Source organism: Trachypithecus francoisi, unplaced genomic scaffold (assembly GCF_009764315.1).
Source record: "Trachypithecus francoisi isolate TF-2019V2 unplaced genomic scaffold, Tfra_2.0 Lachesis_group12, whole genome shotgun sequence".
Classification (NCBI taxonomy): Eukaryota; Metazoa; Chordata; class Mammalia; order Primates; family Cercopithecidae; genus Trachypithecus; species Trachypithecus francoisi.
Window position 1 is genome coordinate 7,007,167 of NW_022681457.1, and position 24,843 is coordinate 7,032,009.

The window sequence follows — 24,843 nt, forward strand, 5'->3', positions numbered from 1 at the left end:
ATCCTGTCTCAAAAAAAATTCAAGTAAAAAAAAAAAAAAGTAAAATAAATAAATAAGAGAACAACTCCCAGCTGACAGCAAGCAAAGAAACAAATCTCAGAATTAGTCTGCCAACACCCTGAATAAGCTTGAAAATGGATTCTTCTGAGAGTCTTCCAGTAAGAGCCCTCTTGGCCCACACCTTGACTTCAGTCTTTGAAATCCAGATCAAAGAAACCAGTCAAGCCAATCCAGACTTCTGACCTGAAGAACTGGGAGATAACAAATTTGTGTTGTTTCAAGCTGCTAAATGTTTGTGAGAATCTGTTTTGGCATCAACAGAAAATTAATACATTATTGACACCAGAAATATCAGAAACAGAGCAGTTGTGGTGGCTCATGCCTACAATTCCAGCACTTTGGGAGGCTGAGGTGGGCAAATCACTTCAGGTCGAGTTTGAGACCAACCTGGCCAACATGGTGAAATCCCATCTCTACTAAAAATACAAAAATTAGCCAGGCGTGGTGGCACACCTTAATCCCAGCTACTCGGGAGGCTGGGGCAAGATAATCACTCAAACCCAAGAGGCAGAGGTTGCAGTGAGCCAAGACCGTGCCACTGAACTCCAACCTGAGCGACAGAGTAAGACTCTGTCTCAAAAAAACAAAACCAAACCAGAAACTTAAGTACAGCATACATTCTTACATATTTATTCACCTGTATTCAAACTTAAGGCACTCTGTATGAAGCTACATTTCCTCGTTCTATTTTTGCCTGAACCTTGATTTGACGGTTTCTGAAATTTTTAAATTAGAAATGTATTTCCATTTAATAGCTATTTGTCTGAAGCCTTGCAAAGCCATTGGAAAGAAAGGCAAAAGTAAGAAACAAAACCTCACCAGGGCTTTTATGGTTTTCTTCGGCTCTTAGGAAAAGGGTATCATTTCTAAGGTATGATCTAGCTGTTGTCTTTTCTGATTCTGAACATCTGACAAAAGATCTCTTATCAAGAGTAAAGCAGACATTTCAGAGAGAGACCCAGCTTCTAGAATTGTGACAATTACTCAATTTCCCTCCCTTAATGAAGGACAACTTTTTAAAAATACAAAGCTGGCCTGGTGTGGTGGCTCACACCTGTAATCCCAGCACTATGGGAGGCCGAGGTGGGCAGATCACAAGGTCAGGAGTTCGAGACCAGACTGGCCAACATGGTGAAACCCTGTCTCTATTAAAATACAAAAAAAAAAAAAAAAAAATCAGCCAGGTGTGGTGGTGGGCACCTGTAATCCCAGCTACTCAGGAGACTAAGGCAGGAGAATCACTCGAAACTGGAAGGCGGAGGTTGCAGTGAGCCATGATCACGCCACTGCACTCCAGCCTGGACAAAAGAGCAAAACTCCGTCTCAAAAAAATGAAAAACAAAAACAAACACAAACAAAGCTAGAGTTGGAAAAAAGCCTTCGGAGGGCAGACTAATCAGCACCAATGAGGAATTTCCAGTTCTCTACCCCCACCCCTAAATACAGATACAGAGCAAGGCAATGAGAACCTGGACTGTCTTCTCCCTTGCATGGGATCACAGTCATGCAAGTTCTGGTGGGAGAGCTTACACTGAACTTCTACTCTGAGGTCTGACAGGTTCTAGAATCTACAGACCCAAGTTCTAAACTGGGAATCAAGACAAAGTGGATGGAATCTGTAAGTCTGTGCACCAGGAGTTGTAAGTTTCTAAGTGTGTCAAATTTCTTTATACATGAATCTTCCCACTTGTTTTTTTTTTTTTTTTTTGAGACGGAGTCTTGCTCTGTCGCCCAGGCTGGAGTGCAGTGGCCGGATCTCAGCTCACTACAAGCTCCGCCTCCCGGGTTTACGCCATTCTCCTGCCTCAGCCTCCCGAGTAGCTGGGACTACAGGCGCCCGCCACCTCGCCCGGCTAGTTTTTTGTATTTTTTAGTAGAGACGGGGTTTCACCGTGTTAGCCAGGATGGTCTCGATCTCCTGACCTCGTGATCCGCCCGTCTCGGCCTCCCAAAGTGCTGGGATTACAGGCTTGAGCCACCGCGCCGGCCCGAATCTTCCCACTTGTAACAAAAGTTTTATTTAAAAGTTGCTTAGTCCTCAAAGCACTGCACTGTAGACACTGTTCTAGAAGCTTTCTGTTAACAATGATGCAGTTGTTAATAGGCCAGTTCTGGACACCCCATAGGACACACAGACGCCTACACACCTAAAAAAGCTTCATCTGGCGTGTAAAAGGAGAAAGTCAGCAGAGTAAGGTTAAGACAGACCCATGCCCTGAGTGCCCTCCCCAGCCTCCAACATGGGATCCATCTGACCTATGATGGCAGGAATAACAAGGGCAAACATGTCCCACACAACAATGGGATTCTGTAGGGCTGCTTCCCACCTCAGCCACACAGCAGGGCAGACTTACCAAGAACTGACTGGGTCTGACCCACCAAAGTCTGTCCCGGCCAAAGCAGAACTGTCAGATGAGCTCAGAATTAATATGCCCAAGGTCAATTCCCTCATAATGCTGCCGCAGTAAGCACTGGCTAAGGTTCTGTTACCCTCTTCAACTGCCTTGAAACCCAGATAGAATTCACTCACGTGGAGAAAAATGGCCAAAGGCAGATGTATGCCAGAAACCCCTACAAGGGCTAAACAGTCAGGACACACCAGCCGCTACCTAGAATAACAGTTGTTAGGCCTCCTAACTATACTTCCCAGAAACCTCAACAGCCCAGCACAAGTGTCTCAGGCACTGCCCATGGCCAAACTACACTTCCTAGGAAGCTCAGCAGCCCTGCTCAGAAGCCTCGGTTCCCAGAAACGGCAAAGAGGGGCTAAACACTGGGTAGACTGCGCTCCACAAATTCAGCTGAGCTGGCTTCTGCCTCCCAGGGAACCTGGTTTCGACTGCTGGCAACTGCTTCCTTCTGGTGCCACCCTGGGAGGATGAACATCCTGGGGCATTGGCTCCTGTGCCTACACTGAGCTTCATCTGCCTCTTGTTCAGGTAGGGGGAACCCATCAGCAAATTATAATTTTTATAATCCACTTGATTCATATGCGACATTTACAGCAGCTGTTTCTAACATCCTTTTCTGCTATTAGTGTGTCACTTCTAGGTCTCCACTGACTTTTCTTCATGTTATGGGGTTGTATTTTCCTGCTTCTTTGCACACCTGGGTAAGTTTTGATTGGATGCCAGACATGGCCAATTACTGACTGATAGACTGGTTTCTATTTCTTTATAGTCTCTGTCTGGAAAACTGCTAAATTACTTGGAAAGTTTGGCCTTTTCGGGGATTGCATGTATGCTTTCTAAGGAGGGTTCCAGTCAGCCTTTACTGTAGAGCAAATCTGAGCCACCCAAGAGGCAATACTTCTTACTTAAGGTTCAATGTGATTCTCCAAATGTTAGGAGGCGTTTCCATTCCAGCTGGTGGAAATGCCAATTACTCCCAACCTTGTGTATGATCCAAGGATTTTTCTGCATGTTCATTTCTTCCTGTTCTTCCTCTAGCCTAGGGGGGTTTTCCTCACATACATGTGCTGATTACGACTCAAAGGCTTGTGGGGGAAACTCAATAGGACTCTCAATTCCTGAGTGCAGCTCTTCTCCAGTAATCCAACTCATGAATTTGGGTCACCTTGAATTCCTCAAACCTAAACTCTGTCTCAATTCAGAAAGATGGCTGGGATCTGCTTGGCTTTCTCCTCTCATCGCTGCAGACTGGAAACTTTCTCCAGACACTAAGTTGGGGCAATCATAAGGCTCATTTCATTGTTTCCTTTCTCTCATGGAAAGCCATCCTGAGCCCTTTGCTTCTCAATGTCTGATGAAGTTCATTCATACATTTTGTGTATCTTTTTTAGACATTTAAGGCAGGAGATTATATACATCAGACATTTACTGTAAAAGAAAAAGGGACTGTTGGAGTTGGCTATGAAAAAGATTAGTCAATATCCTAGTGCATTATGTCATATGCATTCCATACTCATAACAAGGCATGTTAGTTCCAACCCCCCCAACCTTTTTTTAGAAACACAGTCTTGTCACTCAGGCTGGAGTGCAGTGGCACGATCATAGCTCACTGCAGCCTAGAACTCCTGGGCTCAAGCAATCCTCTTGCCTCAGCCTCCCAAGTAGCTGGAACTATGGGCACACACCACCATGTCCAGCTATTATTTATTTGTATTTTTTGTAGAGATAGAGTCTCACTATGTTGCCCAGGGTGGTCTCAAATTCCTGGGCTCAAGTGATCATCCTGCCTTGGCCTCCCAAAGTGCTGAGATTACAGGTGTGAGCCACTGTGCCTGGCCGGGTGTGGGGAAAAGAGAGGTCAGCCTGTTACTGTGTTTATATAGAAAGAAGTAAATTTAAGAGACTCCATTTGGCTCTGTATTTGTGATGCTGTTAATCTGTGACCCTACCCCCAACCTTGTCCTTGCAAGAGACATCGCTGTGGTGATTTAAGGTTTAAAGGATTTTGGGCTGTAAGGAATGTGCTTTGTTAAACAAATGCCTAAAGGCTGCTTGTGGTTAAAGGCCATCACCATTCTCTTAAATCTCAGTAAAAGAAAAACATCTGTCTCCTGCCCGTCCCTGGGAAATGGAACATCTCCGTGTATCTGTATGTCTTACTGCTGATTTACTCCCTTATCTTTTGAGCAATAAATACTGAGGGAACTCAGAGACCGGTGCCGGTGTGGGTCCTCTGTAAGCACAGCACCGGTCCCCGAGGCCCCGTTTTTCTTTCTCTATACTTTGTCTCTGTGTATTATTCTTTTTCTCAAGTCTCTCGTTCCACCTAACGAGAAGCACCCACAGGTGTGGAGGGGCAGGCCACCCCTTCAGCCGGGTATGTTAATTTATGTAATTTCGGAATAGACACAAATTTATGTTTAGCAACATTTCAAGCATCATAAATCTCATGTTTTTTCTGGACATTTAGGAGTTATTTTCCAGTGCTGATGCGATTTTAACATTTCAAGAGCATCTATAATGTTCACATATAACAATCATAGCATAAGATTCTGCGATTACAGAGTAAAATGTTAACATACTTGGATCATAATCAGATAGGGAGATTATCCTGGCTTATCTGGGTTTTCCCAGTGTAATCACAAGGGTCCTCAAACATGGAAGAAGGAGACAGAACACTCAAGTGTTTGAGTGATGTCAGACTGATTGGCCATTGCTGGTTTCAAAAGAAGCCCCAAACCACAGAATCTGGGCAACTTCTAGGAGCTGGAAGGGCAAGGAAAGATGCTCCCCTAGAGCCTCCAAAAAGAAAAGCAGCCCTGTCTACAGCTTGATGTAGCCCCGTGAGATGCATTTGGACTTCAGACTTCCAGAACTCTAAGATAATGATTTTGTGCTGTTCTAAGTCATTAAATCTGTGTTAGTTGGGTGCAGCACTCATAAGAAACTAACATAATTTTACTTCCATATTTGTTATATTCATAGGTTTTCATTACATAATATCATTCCTGAGGTTCAAGATTTCATTTATTAAACATGTCCCTCCAAGACTCTCAAGACATAAAAGTGTGATACAGGAGTTAATTTGGTGAGTTTCCATCATGTCTTACTTTCAAGAGTTTTTCTTTTCTATAAATTCTCCCATATTTTACTAGAAATGTTTTCCATATCCATTGCCTCTACAGTTGTCTTTGTTTCTTTGGCACACAAGGCACAATTTAGTGCTAAAAGCACCATCACAATCTTTCATAAATATTCCTGTAAGAATTCTTTTGATACCAACTGAGATATCATATCCAGGTAAAGGCTTCCTCATAACAGATGCATTTCTGCCCAACATGATTTCAATGGCATTTGACAGGTTTGACTTCTCACAGAAATGTCCTCCACGACCACTGCTTCCAGTGTTTCAGCCCTAAATGAGCTCTCTGGCATATAGTGGCTGCAGGATTCCTACTAAAGATTTTCCCACCTTTCTGGTATCAGAAGATTTATTCTTATATAATATCTGTAACATACAAGATACAGTTTATTACTGATGGGGCTACATTCACTTCATTTGTGAGGTTTATTCCCTGTTCAAATTCCTGATTAACTACAAAGGCTTGATTTCTTGGAAAAGGTTGTTCTACAATCACTACATTTCTACCCGCTAGGTGCTCACTCTTGTTTAACAATGGCGGGGTTCCTGAGGCAGGCATTTCTATAGGTACAGTCTTTTGTTCTTGCATGTGTTCACTCATGTATAAGGAGGTATGACTCCTTGAAGGTTTCTCCACCTTCAGTGAATGTATGGCTTTCTCTCTTATGTGAGTTTTCTTATGTTTAATGAGGACTGACATGTGGGCAAAGGCTTTGCCACATTCGCTGCATGAATACGGTCTCTCTCCAGTGTGAGTACGCTGATGCTGAATGAGCTTTGACTTGCTTCTAAAGGCTTTTTCACACTCACGACATTCATAAGGTTTCTCTCCTGTATGAATTCTCTGATGTCTGGTCAGGTCTGACTTAAAATAGAAGGTTCTTCCACAATCACTGCATTTGTAAGGCTTCTCTCCTGTGTGAAGTCTCTGGTGTGCAATGAGGTATGCCTTCTGAGAAAAGGCTTTCCCACACACACTGCACCCATAGAGTTTCTCTCCAGTATGGGATCGCTGATGTCTATTGAGCCGGCACTTCCGGCTGAAGGCTTTTCCGCATTCGCTGCATCTGTAGGGTTTCTCTCCTGTATGGGTTCTCTGATGGACCATGAGCTGTGACTTTCTGGAGAAGGCTTTTCCACATTCACCACATTCATGGGGCTTCTCTCCCGTGTGAGTCCTCTGATGCTCAATGAGCTGAATCTTCCTCATGAATGTTTTCCCACATTCACCACATCCATGGGGTTTCTCTCCTCTTTCAGTTCTCTGATGTTGAATAAGCTGTGCTTTCCTGGAGAAGGCTCTCCCGCACACACTGCATTCATGTGGTTTCTCTCCTACACAAATTTTTTGATGGTCATTGAGCTGTGATTTAGGGCTGGTGGGTTTAACACATCTATGATATTTAACTCCAGTAAGAGTTCTGTCACGCTTGATATGGAGGCATGATTTCCCATATCCACCAAATGCATCAGAATCTTTTCCTGCGTATCTTCTATTCTGGATAACAAACCCTAAATGAGATTTCAAACTTTTACAATGTGAGCCAAACTTACTGTGTCTTTATATTAAAGGAACAATGCTCTTAAATAAATCAAACTTATTTCCAAGGGCATAACTTTACTGACATCTTTCGAAATGTTTAAGCTCATTTTGGTTTTCTGGGTACCACTGCACATGGTCAATCCCCCCCAAATTTCTTCTAGGAAGAAGAACAATAAGAACATCCATGATAATTTTTTGTGGAGGTAGCAGAAGGTGCAAAAATGCCATGGTTTTGGCTGGCTTTTATAAGATCTCAGGTCTCAGAGTAGTGTACCTCACCCTCTGTGAAAAAGGATGATACTATAAAACAGTAAAAGGAAAATACAGCAACTTTAGCAACTCTGTAATCCCAGCACTTTGGGAGGTCAAGGCAGGTGGGAGGAGTTTGAGACCAGCCTGGCCAACATGGTGAAACCCTGTCTCTACTAAATACTCTACAATGAATCAATACAACTTGGGCTGCCTCCCAAATTGGACCTTGCAAATGGAGACAGAGTAGAAACAGAAACACATTGCAACCGGAATAAATCAAAAATAGATGGAGGGGATGGATATATTCACCCAACAAACACTGACTGGACTGGTATTTGGGATACTACAGTGACTAATATCTCTCTCTCCATGAACCTGTCATTCAGGTAAAGATAGAGAATCAACAGGTATGCAAAGAAGTAAGAAAATTACAGAACGTGAAGAACAGTACAAAGGAAGTGGCTCACATCATAGGGTAAGAACGAGCGATGTTATGCAAAGAACAAAATAAAGAACATTCCAAGAAAAGGGAACAGCCAGTGTGAAAACCCAGAGGCAGAAAAAACCTAGGTGTGATTAAAAAAAAAATGTAAGAGAAGCTGGTTTACCTGGAATATCCTGAGCTTGAGTGAAGTAGAACTACAAAAGTTTGGCAAGGCTGGCAGAATTAACAACATAGAGATTTTGGAGGAAGACTTTGTTAGAAACTGGAATTTATGCTAAGAACAATGGCAGTAAGCCACCAAACATTTTTTGCCAAGAAAACATGCTCTGAATTGACAGTTCCAAAACATGATTGTTCTATGGAGAATGAATTGGAGAGATGAAATTATAGAAGAGAATACCCCAGAGGCTATGGCAGAATTCAAGTGGCTTGATCAGGAATAATTACAATGGAGATGGAGAAATGTGAAAAAACAAGGACATAAGTATGGAGGAGGGAAAGACGGATTCACTCTTAGAACAAATATTGCCAGTAGAAAAGGGAAGAATTGAAGATAATTGTTCAATATGTGGCTTAACCACCAATATGAAGAAATCGGCCCTTTCCAAAGGGGCCGGGTGCCATTTAATACAATGAGGGTAAAAGAAGCCCCATACCAACCAGTAAAATACACGCACAAAACAATACATGACCATTACTAAGTTAGTGCAGCATAGACAGAAAGGAGATAAAAGTCAGAAAACAGGGTGGCCAGGCGCAGTGGCTCACGTCTGTAATCCCAGCACTTTGGGAGGTCAAGGCAGGTGGGAGGAGTTTGAGACCAACCTGGCCAACATGGTGAAACCCCGTCTCTACTAAAAATACAAAAAAAAAAAAAAAAATTGGCAGGGCATGGTGGTGGGCACCTATAATCTCAGCTACTTGGGAGGCTGAGGCAGGAGAATCCCTTGAACCTGGGAGGCGGAGGTTGCAGTGAGCCAAGGTTGGGCCACTGCACTCCAGCCTGGGCAACAAGAGCAAAACTCTGTCTCCAAAAAAAAAAAAGAGGGAGCTCCAAATGTACCCTGCAATAGTCAAAAACTACTTCTTGGAAGTAAAACAAGAGGTGACAGTGAAAGACAGCAGTATCTGGATGTAAAAATGCAACATGATCAAATGCACAGATGTCAGTCCTCATGTTATTTGACATTATCTGTAGCATTCAATAAAACATATGCCTTCCTCCTCCTTGGAATAATTTTGTCACTTATTTCATGGACATCTTCTGATTCTCCTACCACAACCCTAATACTTTTTCTATGTGGCTGGGTTCTTCTCTTCGGAATCTCTGAATATATGTGGACCTCTTGTTTCTTCAAGCAACACTCACTCCTCATGTCTTCTCATCAAGTTCCAGTGCCTTGACGGCCCCTGCCCAGAGGGGAATGAAGCCATCACATCAAATGGAACTCACAGAAAAACGGAAGTCAGTCAAAGGTGCAGCAATGGAGGTGATGCGAACCTCTATTACCATGGCCTACTGTGAGGTGGGGTTTGAGAGTGGAGTGTTCAAAACAACAAAAATCAACGGAGCAGCTGAGACGTTCAGACACAGAACAGAGTAAACTGAGAAGACTCAAAGCAACGCCAAGGTGAGCAGGAGCCGGAGTGGTGAGCAATACAGCAGAACCTAAATATAATGCACAGGGAGGGAAAGGAGTTTCCAGGAGGAAAGAGAATCCCAGCTTCTAACCCTGAAGCCGAGGGAAGAAGAATTTCACAGAATACTCGTCCTGGGTGCTGGCAAAATATAGAATAAGAAGGTAGGTGAGATTACAGAAAAGGAGATATCTGCATGAAGCTATTTGTCAGAAGACAGAGCTGAAATCTCTAGTATATATGAGTATACTATATGATGAGAGAAACACCTGGGAGAAAGGAGGATTCCGGTTTCACCTACTGGAAGAAGGAAATATTTGGAGAGCTGTCCTGGCGGCTGGCGACACACAGCGGGTTAGAGTGCAGATGAGACATTAGTAGCAGAGATGTCTATTTGCGAGTCTCCAGCAGGGAACACAGAGCTTAGGCCTTGAGGGTGAATTAAACTTCTACCAGAAGAATCAGCAGAAGATAAAAAGAAAACAGAAGCTGGAAAGGTGGGGAGTAGTGGGTGAGTAAGTTGACAGAGATGCCCTGAGAGACAAGCTGTGGGGGCTTTGACATGAGCTAAGGTGAGGTGATTTTCAGTAAAGGAAATCGGCCCTTTCCAAAGGGGCCGGGGTACACTTTTAAGCGACGGAAGTGCTAAAAGTAACACAATCAAACCAGGTGCAGTGGCTCATGCCTGAAATCCCAGCACTGTGGGAGGCCAAGGTGGGCGGATCATGAGGTCAGGAGTTCGAGACCAGTCTGGCCAATGTAGTGAAACCCCATCTCTATTAAAAATACAAAAAATTAGCCGGCCTCATGGCCGGCACCTGTAATCCCAGCTACTAGGGAGGCTGAGGCATGAGAATCACTTGAATCTGGGAGGTGGTGGTTGCAGTGAGCCAAGATTGCACCATTGCACTCCAGCCCAGCCAACAGTGCGAGACTCCGTTTCAAAAAAAAAAAAAAAAGGCAACACAATCCAGATGGGTTACAAGGGGAATTTCAAAGCAAGTAAGGTAGGGAGCAGGAAGGGACAAAAGCCGGGAGCAGGCTGGGAAGAATGGAACCAGGTAAGAATTCAAGGTCTTCAATGAGATGGACTGAAATTAGATCCAGAAAATAGAAGAAAAGAAGACATTATCCTTTGAGAACCGGGAAGGGACAGTTCTATTAGGGATGGACACGGATGCAGAAAGGCTGATTAGGTTTCTGGGCCACCACCTACTGTAAAGTCCTCTAAAGAACATTTTAAAAGCATCAACCCTTCTCCGACCAGCTGGGATTTTCATGCCATTTCTCCCCATGTTCTTAGTTTTCACTCACTTACCTGGACAGGTTTGACTGTGGGCTGCTCCTTCTACTATCCATGGGGGTTCTCCTTGCTCCAACTTGAAGAGTGAATCTGGCTTGGTGCCTTGATACCCTGTAAACGGGAGATCACTGAACACTTGGCACGTGTGCTTGGGGAATGGATGAAGATAGAGTTATGTCTCAGGAACCACAGCATTTGCACTTTGATAAAGTACAAATCTTTCACTCAGTAAAAGAGCACAACCACTTTGTGCCAGGGAGGAAACTACAAGTCTATTACACACTCATACCCATTAGGATGGCTACTATCAAAAAAAAAAAAAAACACCAGAAAATAACAATTGTTGGCAACAATGTGGAGAAACTGAGACCCTGTGTACTCTTGGTGGGAATGTAAAATGGTGCTGATATTGTGGAAAACTGTTCCTCAAAAAATGAACAATGGAATGACCATATCACCCAGCAATTCCACCTCCGGGTATATACCCCAAAGAATGGAAATCAGGGTCCCAAAGAGATATTTGAACACCCATATTCATAGCAACATGATTCACAAGCCCTCAAACGTGGAGGCAACCCAGTGTTCCTTAACAGATAAGTGGATAAGCAAAAGGTGGTATATACATACAAAAGAATATCATTCAGCCTTAAAAAGGAAATTCAGGCACACGCGACAACAAGGATAAACCTTGAGAACATCACACTAAGTGAAATAAGCCAGACACAAAAAGACAGACACTATATGATTCCACTTATATGAGGTACTTAGAGAAGTCAAAATCCTAAAGACAGAAAGTGAATGGTGGTTGCAAGGGGCTGGGGAGAAGTGGGGGAATGGGTAGTTGTTTTGTGAGTACAGAGTTTCCATTTTAGAAGACAGAAGGTAGTGGTGGTGGGTGCATGACAACACTATGAGTGAATCCCAATGAACTGCACACTTATGGTTAAGATGGTAAATTTTATGTCATACATTTTATCACAACAACAAAAAATCTATGACATACAATGCTTTAGTCTAAACCATTAAATATTTACGGGACCATACAGAGGTCACCAAATAAGAAAGAAAAGGTAAGTGACTGTGATGCTGTCCTTACCTACTGATACTAGGTTGCTGTAGTTTTCCAACATTACTTCCTTGTACAAGACCTTCTGAGACCAGTCCAAAGACTGCCACTCTTCCCTGGTGAAGTCCACAGCCACATCTTCGAATGACAGTGATCCCTATAAGAACAATTCCAATGCAATCTGAGGTGGATAACAATAGATGATGCAGAAAAGAGGGACAGGGACACGTCTTGATCCTTTTCTCCATAACAAATTATGCACACCATGACTATTTCACATACCGAAGGACCATGGAATTCCAGCAATACTTCCTACCCTAAAAAAGCACTAAGGCAGTATTTGCATAGATAAGAACGTGTAATAAGAATGTTCATTATTCCTTTGTTTCTGGTAATGAAAAACTTATCAATAATCTAAATGTCTATCAAAAGCAGACAGGTTTAAATTACAGCACCTCCATGCTGTAATATACTACAAAAATGTTAAAATCAATGAGGTAGATGTATACATAACCACGATTATCAATGATCTCCAAGGAATTCTCTTAAACGCAAAAAATTAAGCTCCCAAATAATATATGATCTAAGACATATTTTTAAAAATGTAATAATATGGCTGGGTGTGGTGGCTCACACCTGTAATCCCAGCACTTTGGAAGGCCGAGGAGGGCAGATCACGAAGTCAGGAGAGTAAGACCATCCTGGTTAACACGGTGAAACCCTGCTTCCACTAAAAATACAAAAAATTAGCTGGGCATGGTGGGGGGCATCTGTCGTCCCAGCTACTCGGGAGGCTGAGGCAGGAGAATGGCGTGAACTCAGGAAGCGAACCTTGCAGTGAGCCAAGATCGCGCCACCAGGCAACAGAGCGAGACTCCGTCTCCAAAAAAAAAAAAAAAAAAAGTAATAATATGGTTGGGCGTGCTGGCTAACACCTGAAATCCCAGCACTTTGGGAGGCTGAGGCGGGGGGCTCATGAGGTCAGGAGTTCAAGACCAGCCTGGCCAACATGGTGAAACCCCATCTCTACTAAAAATGCAAAAATTTGCAGGGTGTGGTGGCATGCACCTGTAATCCCAGCTACTCAGTAGGCTGAGGCAGGAGAAATGCTTGAGCCCAGGAGGCGGAGGTTGCAGTGAGCCAAGATTGCGCCACTGCACTCCAGCTCTGGGCAAGACAGCAAGACTCCATCTTGGGTGGGGAAAAAAGTAATAATATACACAATTATGTAAGTGCACACGTATGTATACAGAAATGTACCTAAATAAAAATATATTCTATCAGATGTCAATCACAGGGAGGAACTAGATAGAGACCCAAACTATGAACACTTATTTATTACCCTTTGGGTTGAAGTTTGGGCAGAAAAAAGGTGAAAGGAGATACTGTCTTTTGATACAAATGCTTCTGTTTGCTTGAATCTCTTGCATGCAAATGTAGCCATGTATCATTTCGGTAATTAAACATAGAAAAAGCAAAACAGGCAGAAATGGTGCTTTGTTTTTTGAACCTGGAGTTAAGAAGGTAAGAAAGAAGCATTGTCAGTATCTGCATTCCCAGCTGTTACTAAAGAATGGAGCTGGCCGGGCGCGGTGGCTCAAGCGTAATCCCAGCACTTTGGGAGGCCGAGACGGGCGGATCACGAGGTCGGAGATCGACCATCCTGGCTAACACGGTGAAACCCCGTCTCTACTAAAAAAATACAAAATTAGCGGGGAGATGGCGGGCGCCTGTAGTCCCAGCTACTCGGGAGGCTGAGGCGAGAGAATGGCGTAAACCGGGAGCGGAGCTTGCAGTGAGCTGAGATCTGGCACTGCACTCCAGCCTGGGCGACAGACCCAGACTCCGTCTCAAAAAAAAAAAAAAAAAAGAATGGAGCTATCAGTTGTCTCCTGCTGTATCAATAACAAAAATCTGGCTGAGAATTCTACTTCATGGAGGATCAAAGGTCAGGCAGCCCATTCATTCTATTGGATACTCTAGGCTTTACTTCTGGGCAAAGTCAGATGACCAGAAGCTTCTATTTTCAAGGCATCCTATTTTCAAAGAATTTTTCCATCCAGTGTTCCTTGGCATTACTCCTTAGCTTACCCACTAAGTAATAGGAAAAGGAAAAGAAAATATCCCATGCCTTTTTTTTTTTTTTTTTTTTTTTTGTTGAGACGGCATTGCTCTGTCGCCAGGCTGGAGTGCAGGCCGGATCTCAGCTCACTGCAAGCTCCGCCTCCCGGGTTTATGCCAATCTCCTGCCTCAGCCACCCGAGTAGTGGGACTACAGGCGCCCGCCACCTCGCCGGCTATTGTATTTTTAGTAGAGACGGGGTTTCACGTTCGACAGGATGGTCGATCTCCTGACCCATGATCCGCCCGTCTCGGCCTCCCAAAGTGGGGATACAGGCTTGAGCCACCGCGCCCGGCCCCCATGCCTTTATTATAAGGGTGACTTTGAGGATACTGTCAACCACAAAAGCTCTCTGAAGGAAAGAAATTTCTCAAGATCTAACAGCAATGACACATTTACCTCCCCTGAAGAACTGCCTTGCTCTCTCCTCACAGACATTACAATCGTGACATTTTTCACGTGTTTCCTGTTATTTCAGCTGCCAAAAAAAGGAGACACAGTTTAAAGCAGAGAAAACCCACAGGGTCTTAACAGTCACTTAGCTGTGTTCCGACATTAAGAACTTGGCACAAACCCCCCGATCTATATATCTCGTTTCTTAATTTGCCAGGATTTTAAGATTCCAACTTAAACTTATTTTCTGACAGATCCTGATTTTTATCAGAATACACTCTCTCATTTAACCAGACTGTCTTTTACAAGCTTCCACAGATCCACTGGGAAACAAAAGACAAAATAGGTAAAACAAACCTCACCTGGGCCTTGGCCATTTTCTTCAACTCTTAGGGGCTAGCAACTCTAGGGTGTTCTCTCTCTTCTGTCTATTGTGGGCCTTCCCAGAAGTTGTGGTCAGGTATCATCTCAGGTCAAGCTACCACTGGAAACGATGATTGTCCCCAGCCTGGAAGCTCTTTCTTCCATTACTGAAAATGTCTTGTTCGTACAGGCTAGAACCTGGGGATTCAAGACCAAATTCAATGATAAGAAACATGCTCCTAGGACCACAAGTCTCCAATTGCCATCTGGACTCACATTAACATCAGGTTCCAATATTTCATCGGTCTCCTTAACACCATGGAATCATGGGGCACTGGTCCATAGGAAGATACGGAATGAGCAAGAGGAATGCCTTTTTTTTGGGGGGGGGGTTATGTCAGAAATAGAATGGATGTGAAACAGGAGATAGTAAACAAAAACCATCTTATGGTCTTGTCTGCTGCCAAGTTCTCACATATATGTTTTAGGTAAGACAATGAAGGAAGTGGTAAAGCCAGGCATGGTGGCATGGGCCCTAGGGTCCCAGCTATTGTAGAGGCTGAGATGGGTGGATCTCACCTGAGCTCTAGAGTTCAAGACCAGCCTGGACAACATGGCAAGACTGTCTCTAAAAAACATAAAAGAAGTGGTGGCTCAGGAAACTGACTTAAATTCACCAGCAGCCACATGCTCCTAAATTTTTTGTTTACTGCACTGTCTTACGAATCAAACAAACCATACGCACTGTCTTACTAAACCCTCAATACTACTTGATAAGGTACTCGTTATTATTTCCATTTTAAACATGAGCAAGCTGAGGCTTGCTAAGACGAAGTGTGTTGTGCAGGTTAACATTCTTCCTAATTAGAAGCGTGGGAACTTAAATCTACATCTGGCTCTCTCTCTTGTGACACTTCCTTCCTACAACAGCCTCACAGTGCAAATTTGTTCTCTTTCCCGCTCACTTTTAGAACTCTACTTCCCAGCGCTTTACACTGCGGGGTGGCCACACAGTCACAGCTACACAAACAAGAGCCTGTGATCTCCTAATGCAATATTCAGTGTGCATGCTCAGCCTGCTCCTTCCACACAGGCAGGAAAGCGAAGGCGGTCCTATCCTTGCCCCAGAAGCAGCAGTACAGAGATCAGTCTCCCCAAGAGCCACTCTAGAAACTCACACTCTGAGAACACCCACACTGTGAGACCAACTTGAATTTTGCTGTCACCCCAGCAAGTCATTCTCAAGACTCTCTAGCAAGCCTGTATCCTTTACACCCAGAGAGCTCATCTCCAAGCCATTTTCTGACCCATCGGTAAACACACTGGTCAAAATGCAAACCTCCTCTACCTTCAATCCTGAGACTGCTTCATCCCAGCCCCAGCCCTTCAGTCTAGCCTCCCTACAGGGCCAGTCCAAAAACAGTGGTACCCAACCCAAATGTAGAAATCCGTATGGATGGCTAAGAGGTAGAAAAGGCAGTTATGCATGAATGGGTTGGAGCTGAGATCTCCAGGGTTGAAAAATCCAGGATCCAGCCATTTCCCAGAAGCTCATGGCAGACTTTCCGTCACATGTAATACATCAGAATTGCACCAGATACTTACGCGGAGAACATGGCAACGTAACCGAGAATGGCAATGATATACCACCCTGATTGGTAAGAATAATCTGGATTTCCTACTGAACTGAGGTTCAGGTCAAATGTCCAGAGGGATAGCTACCTAAATTAAAGAGGAATTTGCTTAACAAAGGGGGCTTGGATGTCAGATTGGCAGCCAACAGTATCCAATTAAAAAAAAAAAAAAAAAAAAAACTAGGGCCTGCTGTGTTGGCTCAGGCCTGTAATTGCAGCAATTCTGGAGGTGAAGGCAGGAGAATTCCTTGAGGCCAGGAGTTCGAGACCAGCCTGGGCAACATACCAAGACCTTGTCTCTACAAAAAAATTTAAAAATTAGCCAGGTGGCCGGGTGCGGTGGCTCGAGCCTGTAATCCCAGCACTTTGGGAGGCCGAGACGGGTGGATCACGAGGTCAGGAGATCGAGACCATCCTGGCTAACACGGTGAAACCCCGTCTCTACTAAAAAATACAAAAAAAAACTAGCCGGGCGCAGTGGTGGGCGCCTGTAGTCCCAGCTACTCGGGAGGCTGAGGCAGGTGAATGGCGTGAACCCGGGAGGCGGAGCTTGCAGTGAGCTGAAATCCAGCCACTGCACTCCAGCCTGGGCGACAGTGTGAGACTCCGTCTCAAAAAAAAACAAAAAACAAAAAACAAAAATAAAATAAAATAAAATAAAAATTAGCCAGGCATGGTGGTGCATCCATGTAGTCCCAGATACTTAGGATGGTGAGGCAGGAGAATCGCTTGAACCCAGGAGTTCCAGGCTGAATTGAGTTTATGATTGCATCACTGCACTCTAACCTGCACAACATAGCAAGATCCTGCCTCGAAAAAAAAAAAAAAAGGCCGGGCGCGGTGGCTCAAGCCTGTAATCCCAGCACTTTGGGAGGCCGAGATGGGCGGATCACGAGGTCAGGAGATCGAGACCATCCTGGCTAATACGGTGAAACCCTGTCTCTACTTAAAAATACAAAAAACTAGCCGGGCGAGGTGGCGGGCACCTGTAGTCCCAGCTACTCGGGAGGCTGAGGCAGGAGAATGGCATAAACCCGGGAGGCGGAGCTTGCAGTGAGCTGAGATCCGGCCACTGCACTCCAGCCTGGGTGGCAGAGCAAGACTCCGTCTCAAAAAAAAAAAAAAAAAAAAAAAGGCAAAAAAAAAAAAGCCCACCACTTCAAATAAAAGTTAGGATGCTTCCAAACCATTACAAGCCCTCAGCCTTATCTGCTTTTGGGATGAATGAAGCAGAGAGGAAGGAAACAGGTAATTTCTCTCATATGATGGCCTACTTTTATATTTGTCTGACTGCTGTATCAGGGTATCATTTTGTATGGGTTTTTTAAAACTTTTTTTTTTTTTGAGAAGGAGTCTCGATCTGTCGCCAGGCTGGAGTGCAGTAGTGTAATCTCAGCTCACTGCAAACTCCGCCTTCTGGGTTCAAGCAATTATCTGCCTCAGCCTCCTGAGTAGCTGGGATTACAGGTGCCCAGCAACACGCCCGGCTAATTTTTGTATTTTTAGTAAAGACAAGGTTTCTCCATCTTGGCCAGGCTGGTCTTGAACTCCTGACCTCATGATCCACCTGCTTCAGCCTCGCAAAGTGCTGAGATTACAGGTGTGAGCCACTGCACCTGGCTAAATTGTTTTTTTTTTCTAGAGACAGGGTCTTGCTATGTTGGCCAGGATGGTCTTGAACTCTTGGCCTCAAGCAATCCTCCTGCCTCAGCCTCCCAAAGTGCTAGGATTACAGGCATGAGCGACTGCTCCCAGCCTCATGGTATAGTTTAACTTGTTCTCTACCTACCCAAGTCCCAATTTTTCCTTTTAATTAAGTGAGTAGTTCAACTTAGACATTTGATTAGTCCCATGTTCAATTTTTTTAGGTAAGAATCCTTCATGGATGGTGCTATGTACTTCCTACCACAACATATGAAGATGCATGAGAACAAAAAAAAAAAAAAAAAACAAAGAAAAATTAAAAAAGAAAGGGGAGTTGTTATAGTATTAAAGAGATCTAAGAGATACAACAAGCAAATCGAATGCACCCACATCATTGGGATCATGATTCAAATAATCCAATGTTAAAAGACAATGATGAGATGATCAGAAAAAAACTGAATATGGACTAGCTATTCAATGAACTAAAGAAATAGGCTGGGCACAGTGGCTCACACGTGTAACCCCAGCACTGTGGGAGGCCAACATGGGCAGATCACTTGAGGTCAAGAGTTCAAGACCAGCCTGGCCAACAGGACGAAACCCCATCTCCACAAAAAATACAAAAATTAGCCTGGTGTGGTGGCGGATGCCTGTAAGCCCAGCTACTCAGGAGGCTGAGGCAGGAGAACTGCTTCAACCCGGAAGGCAGGAATTGCAGTGAGAAAAGATCATGCCACTATACTCCAGCCTCGGTGACAGAGCGAAAGTCCGTCTGCCCAAAAAGATAAGGAAAGAAATTATTATTAACTTGGATAGACTGAAAATGGTCTAGGATGGGTGAAGTGGCTCACACCTGTAATCCTAGTACTTTGGGAAGTCAAGGCAGGAGGACTGCTTGAGCCCAGGAATTCAAGACCAGCCTGAGCAACACACCAAGATCCTGTCTCTAAAAGAAAAAACAAAAAGGAAATGGTCTAGTGGTTATAAATTTTTTTAATGACCATACCAGTTAGAGATTCATACTGGGATACTTACAAGTTTCAAGGGATGAAGCCTTGGATTTGCTATGAAATTCTCCAGAGTAAAACAAAAGTGGAGGCACAGATAAATATGACTGATATGACAGACGAATGTGAATTGATTACTGTTGAAACTAAGTTATGGGCAAATATTATACTATACTCTCAATTTCCATGAAAAAAAGTTAAAAAGAGTCATCAGAGCCTGATGAGTTCTATCTAATCTTTACAATACAGATGACTCCAACATTATGTAACATTCACAAATCACAGAAAAAGCGAAGCCTCTCTAACAATTACATAAAACCAGCATTTCCAAACACGAATCAATAGAATAGAAAAAAAAAGAATTATAGCGATAGGTGCTTATTCATTGATTTTCATCCTTCCTTTTCTAATACTTGCATTCAAGGTTATAAATTTCCTCCACTGACTGCTTAGGTTAAATTCAACAAGGGTTTACATGTAGAATTCTTATTAAAATGCAATTGAAAATATTTCCACTGTGATTTTTTTTTGAACTCAGATGATTTAGAAGTGTATGGCATGGCATAACTGCCAATCATTCTGACAAGAAAAAAACACGTTCTGAATTGATAGTTCCAAAAAGTCACATGACTATTTTATGGCAAATAAATCATTTTGATACGGATTTATACCTTAATTCCACTGTAGCTAGAGAAAAAATTCTGTATGGTTTTAATCCTTTGAAATTTACTTAGACTTGGCCGCGCACGGTGGCTCAAGCCTGTAATCCCAGCACTTTGGGAGGCCGAGACGGGTGAATCACGAGGTCAGGAGATCGAGACCATCCTGGCTAACGTGGTGAAACCCCGTCTCTACTAAAAAATACAAAAAACTAGCCGGGTGAGGTGGCGGGCGCCTGTAGTCCCAGCTACTCGGGACGCTGAGGCAGGAGAATGGCGTAAACCCAGGAGGCGGAGCTTGCAGTGAGCCGAGATCGCGCCACTGCACTCCAGCCTGGGCGACAGAGCGAGACTCCGTCTCAAAAAAAAAAAAAAAAAAAAGAAATTTACTTAGACTTGCCTGATGGCTAACCATATGGTGACTTTTTATAAATGTTCTATGTGCATCTGAGGAAAATTATTGAGTGCAGTGTTTTAGATTGGTCAAGTTTGTTAATCATTTATGTCATTCTAACCTTTCTGGGGTTAGGACTATTGTGGGTTAGCTGCCTGTTTTTGTAAATAATGTTTTATCAGAACTCAGCCACACCCATTTGTTTATATATTCTGTATAGCTACTTTCATTCTATAATTGCAGAATCTAGTAGAGGCAGACGAGACCATTTAGCCGGCAGAGACTAAAATATTTATCATCTGTCTGCACCTTTACAGAAAGTTTGCCAGCAATGGTTAATCTATACCCTTTTAGCTTTTTGTCTGCCTGTTCTCTCAGTTACTGAGAGAGGTTAAGAATTTCCCATTACGATTGGGCATTTGTGGTTCCTCCTTGTGTCTAGCATACCCCTCTCCTCTATACTTAACACACTAAGTATATGCTCAATTGAACTATTTTATTTTTATTTATTTTTTATTTTGTTTGAGACAGAGTTTCACTCTTGTTGCCTAGGCTGGAGTGAAATGTCATGATCCCAGCTCACTATAACTTCTGTCTCCTGGGTTCAAGTGATTCTCCTGCCTCATCCCTCCTGAGTAGCTGGGATTACAGACACCTGCTACCATGCCAAGCTAATTTTTGTATTTTCAGTAGAGACGGGGTTTCATCACATTGGCCAGACTGGTCTCAAACTCCTGATCTCAGGTGATCTACCCACCTCAGCCTCCCAAAGTGCTGGGATGACAGGCGTGAGCTCTCATACCCAGCCCTCAATAGAACTTTTATGCACCAAAAGACATGTAGAAAAACGTTCATATCAACAATTCTCATAAGTCCCATAAACCATAACATTGTGTCTCTCAATAGTGGAATGGATAAATAATATGGGGTATAATCATCAATGGAATACTACATAGCAATGAAGAAGAAATGAGCTACTGCTATATGCAGCAACGTAGATGAATTTCACAACAAAAATATTGAGCAAAAGAAGCCAGCCACAAAAGAATGTGTACCTTAGGATTTCATTTACATAAAGGTGACAACCAAGCACATCTATGATGTTTTTAGGATAACAATTACCTCTGGAGAGGACAGAGAAGACAAGGGCTTCTGGGATGCTACATTATTTTATTTTCTTAACCTGGTGATTTTTCAAGTATAATCACTTGGAAAAAAAAACTTAAGAAAACTACAGACCAATTTCTCTTATAAATGTATAGGCAAATTTTTTTTTTTAATTTTCTACCGTGAAAAATTTCAAGTAAAAGAACAGTATACTCAAATTCCACATATTCATCATGTGACTTAAAGAATGATGAACTCACACCTAATTTTGTTTTATCTATACCACCATTCAGTCCCTCTCCACCAATGGATTATGGATTATTCCCAAGCTCATCCAAGATTTCTTTTCATTTCTTGATGCAAAAATATTAAATAAAATTTTAGCCAATAAAATCCAGTCTCATATTAAAAGAACAAATCATTACTGACAAGTATGTTTTTTTCCTCAGGAATACATGAAATTGGGAAATAGAGCAACATAAATCAAATAAAATTTTAAAGAGAAAAAAATATAAATGAAAATAATTGTAAAGGTCAAAAGCCCTTAGGAAAGAGAAATAAAAACTTGATAAATCACAGTCATTATTTATTCAGACCATACTGTGTACCTAGTACTACACTTTGAACATACTTAAAGAACATTTGCTCACTTAATCTTCATAACGATTCCATGAAAAAGAAACTAGGACAGCTTTTTTTCCCACAAATAAGGAAACTGACTCAGAGATTAACATACCCAAGTCAGAGGCAGAGGCAGGTACTTCTTACTCCACAGTCCATCCACTTGCCACCTGGCTAAAACTATTAGCAGATGACAAAAATGCTCAACTACAAAAAAGACAGACATCAATTTTTAAGTTATGTGTAATGACATGAGTAGAATGAAGTGACAGAATAAACGTATATATTTTTAACTTCTGTTCTTTTCTACTAAGTAAAATTAGAAACAAAAAAAAAGGAAAGGGGGGGTTCTTACGCGGAAAAAAGTCACGATTTACAGCAAAAAGTATTAACTATGTAGAAATAAGCATAACCAGAAATGTCCCAGACACGTATGGAAAACACTACAGCTAGTCAAAGAAATAAACACCTTGGGTTAATGGAAATCCATCACGTTTCTGAAAGTGTTGTTTCTAGATCTACATCAGTTCTACCCAAATTAAAGCAAACACCTGAAGGAACCGCAGCAGTTTAAAAAAGAAAACTCTCAAAGAGCGTGTAATATGGGAATACGTAGTTGACAAGATGTTAGATTAAATACGAATAAAATTATACCAATACCTAGACACCTGAACCCAAAATACGAGTAAAATTATACCAATACCTAGACACCTGATCCCAACGCGTGAAATACACTAAACCAGAGTTATTTTCTGGAAGAGTATTTAAAATGATGGGGATGTTATTACTTGGCTCGCAATGACCCTGAAAGCAAATTTTCTACAGAATATACAGGAGCAGGGAAGCAAGAGGACCAGCAGACCCCTTTTTAAGCACGCATGTGATAAGCAATGAACACGAACCGCCCAGAGCTGTCTCCAACACCGACACGATTCGCTTCCCCACCACGACGCCCTAGTGCTACTGTGCAACGAAGATCTCCCAAGCGCTTGTCCCAATGCGGAGCCCATGAGCTCCCAGACTCTGGGAACCGCACCACTACTCTGCGAAACCAATCCCCAGCGAGGACTCCCCCCGAGCTCCCCGCAACACGGACCCCACGGGCTAGCGAACAACAACAAAAAAAACTCAACGCGCTCTCCCTGGCTCTGAAGCATTCCCCGAAGCCCACGCAGACCAGACCGATGACCCTCTGTCTCCACTGCTGGAGGCGAGTCACAGACCCTAAATCCCTGAACACTCGCCTCTGCCCGCCGCCCCGCGAAGCCCGCAAGCTGCAGACGCGACACTCGCACGTTTCGGGGATGGCGGCTGGCGAGGGCCACACAGCGTCTTTCCAGAGACGCGGAATCCGGCGAATGCCAGCGCTTCATGACGCAATATGTCTGCGCCCAGGGGATGCTTGCTGGGAGCAGCCATTTTCAACCCTAATGCCGTACAGCAGGCGGAGTTCCCCTTTTCGCGCCTTAAGACAGGTAGGCTTTGACGATGAAAAGCGATTGAAAAGGGGCCATTCCACCTTTTTTCCATTCCACGTGAACTGCTGGACTTTGGCTTTGCAACATTCGCCAGGGGCGCTACATAAACTGCTTAGTTTCTCAAAGGCTCAAGCCTGCCCTGATCTGTCTGCAGGCTGGGTAGAGATGGTCACAGACATTTAGGCACTTTAATCCTAAGAAGAGTGGAAAGAAACCATGTGGGCGCGGCAATCTGAGAGGAATTTCAAGAGGCAGGGACCTGAGCAACAATCAGAGGGGCCATTATCCTGAGGATGCTTCTAGCTGGAGGGACCTTATGGAGAAAGCTGCCTTTGAGAACTGCCTGACAAGTATCTTTACATCTACATCAGATGTAGCCTCAGAGGAAGGAGTCAGTCAAAGAATGGGTAAAACGATGGCAAAGATTAGGTTATAATTGGCGTGGAGAATGGAGGACAGGGTTGATCAGCGGCCGACCAAAGTGGGGAACTGAAGGGGGCCATCTCCTCAACAACCCGTGGGTGTCAACCCGTAGATGTCTCTTGTCAGGTGGGAACAGAAACTGAGAAAAGAAATTAGAGACAGAGACAAAGTATAGGGAAAGAAAAGTGGGCCCAGGGGACCGGCGCTCAGCATAGGGAGGAGGACCCACACCTGCACCAGTCTCTGAGTTCCCTCTGTATTTATTGATCATTATCTCTACCATCTCAGAGAGGAGGATGTGACAGGACAAGAGGATAATGGTGGGGAGAGGGTCAGCAGGAAAACGTGAACAAATGTCTCTGTGTCATAAACAAGGTTAAGAAAAGGTGCTGTGATTTGATGTGCACATACATAAACATCTCCGTGCATTACAGAGCAATGGAATGTCTCGGTGTAAAACCCGATTGTATTTTCTATTTACTGAGATACGAGAAAACTGCCTTAAGACTGGAGGTTGAAGGGGTGGCCTGCCCCTCCACACCTGTGGGCGTTTCTCGTCAGGTGGGACGAGAGACTGAGAAAAGAAATAAGACACAGAGACAAAGTATAGAGAAAGAAAAGTCGTCCCAGGGGACCTGCACCGGCACTGGTCTCTGAGTTCCCTCAGTATTTATTAATCACTATCTCTACCATCTCGGAAAGGGGGATGTGGCAGGACTGTAGGGTAATGGTGGGGAGGGTCAGCAGGAAAACATGTGAGCAAAGATCTCTGTGTCATCAATAAGTTTAAGGAAAGGTGCTGTGCCTTGATGTGCACATAGGCCAGATTTATATTTGACTTTACGCAAACATCTCCATGCATTAAAGAGCAGTATTGCTGCCAGCATGTCTCACCTCAAGCCATAAGGCAGTTTTCTCCTATCTCAGTAAATAGAACGTACGATCCAGTTTTACACCGAGACATTCTATTCCCAGGGACTAAGAGGAGACAGATGCCTTCCTCTTATCTCAACTGCAAAGAGGCCTTCCTCTTTCACTCATCCTCCTCAGCACAGACCCTTTACGGGTGTCGGGCTGGGGGATGGTCAGGTCTTTCCCTTCCCATGAGGCCATATCTCAGACTGTCACATGGGGAGAA

General features: G+C 43.5%; 1 protein-coding gene across 5 annotated transcripts; it reads right to left on the reverse strand.

Moving 5' to 3' along the window:
- Positions 1–5,427: 5,427 nt before the first annotated feature.
- ZNF577 (zinc finger protein 577) lies at positions 5,428–23,821 on the reverse strand. 5 transcript variants are annotated; one of them, XM_033224375.1, is made up of 8 exons: positions 22,274–23,811; positions 21,920–22,011; positions 15,318–15,366; positions 14,738–14,936; positions 14,382–14,460; positions 11,891–12,017; positions 10,810–10,905; positions 5,428–7,125 (listed from the first exon to the last, which is right to left on the reverse strand). In XM_033224375.1, exons 5-8 carry the CDS (start codon positions 14,418–14,420, stop codon positions 5,969–5,971), a joined length of 1,419 nt encoding a protein of 472 aa, XP_033080266.1. In that variant the 5' UTR covers positions 14,421–14,460; positions 14,738–14,936; positions 15,318–15,366; positions 21,920–22,011; positions 22,274–23,811; the 3' UTR covers positions 5,428–5,968. The 5 variants fall into 5 exon arrangements, with proteins under 5 accessions (XP_033080266.1, XP_033080264.1, XP_033080265.1 ...); XM_033224373.1 differs by lacking the exon at positions 15,318–15,366; XM_033224374.1 differs by lacking the exon at positions 15,318–15,366 and having other exon boundaries at positions 23,049–23,104.
- Positions 23,822–24,843: the final 1,022 nt, after the last annotated feature.

Coding starts and splice junctions, on each gene's coding strand:
- ZNF577 (XM_033224370.1), bottom strand. CDS start 23,334: ATGGAAAAAAGGTGGAATGGCCCCTTTTCAATCGCTTTTCATCGTCAA. Junction 22,012..23,048: donor TCGCGGGGCGGCGGGCAGAG/GCGAGTGTTCAG, acceptor TCTTTTTTGTAG/TTGAGCATTTTTGTCATCTG. Junction 10,906..11,890: donor CAGCAACCTAGTATCAGTAG/GTAAGGACAGCA, acceptor TCCCGTTTACAG/GGTATCAAGGCACCAAGCCA.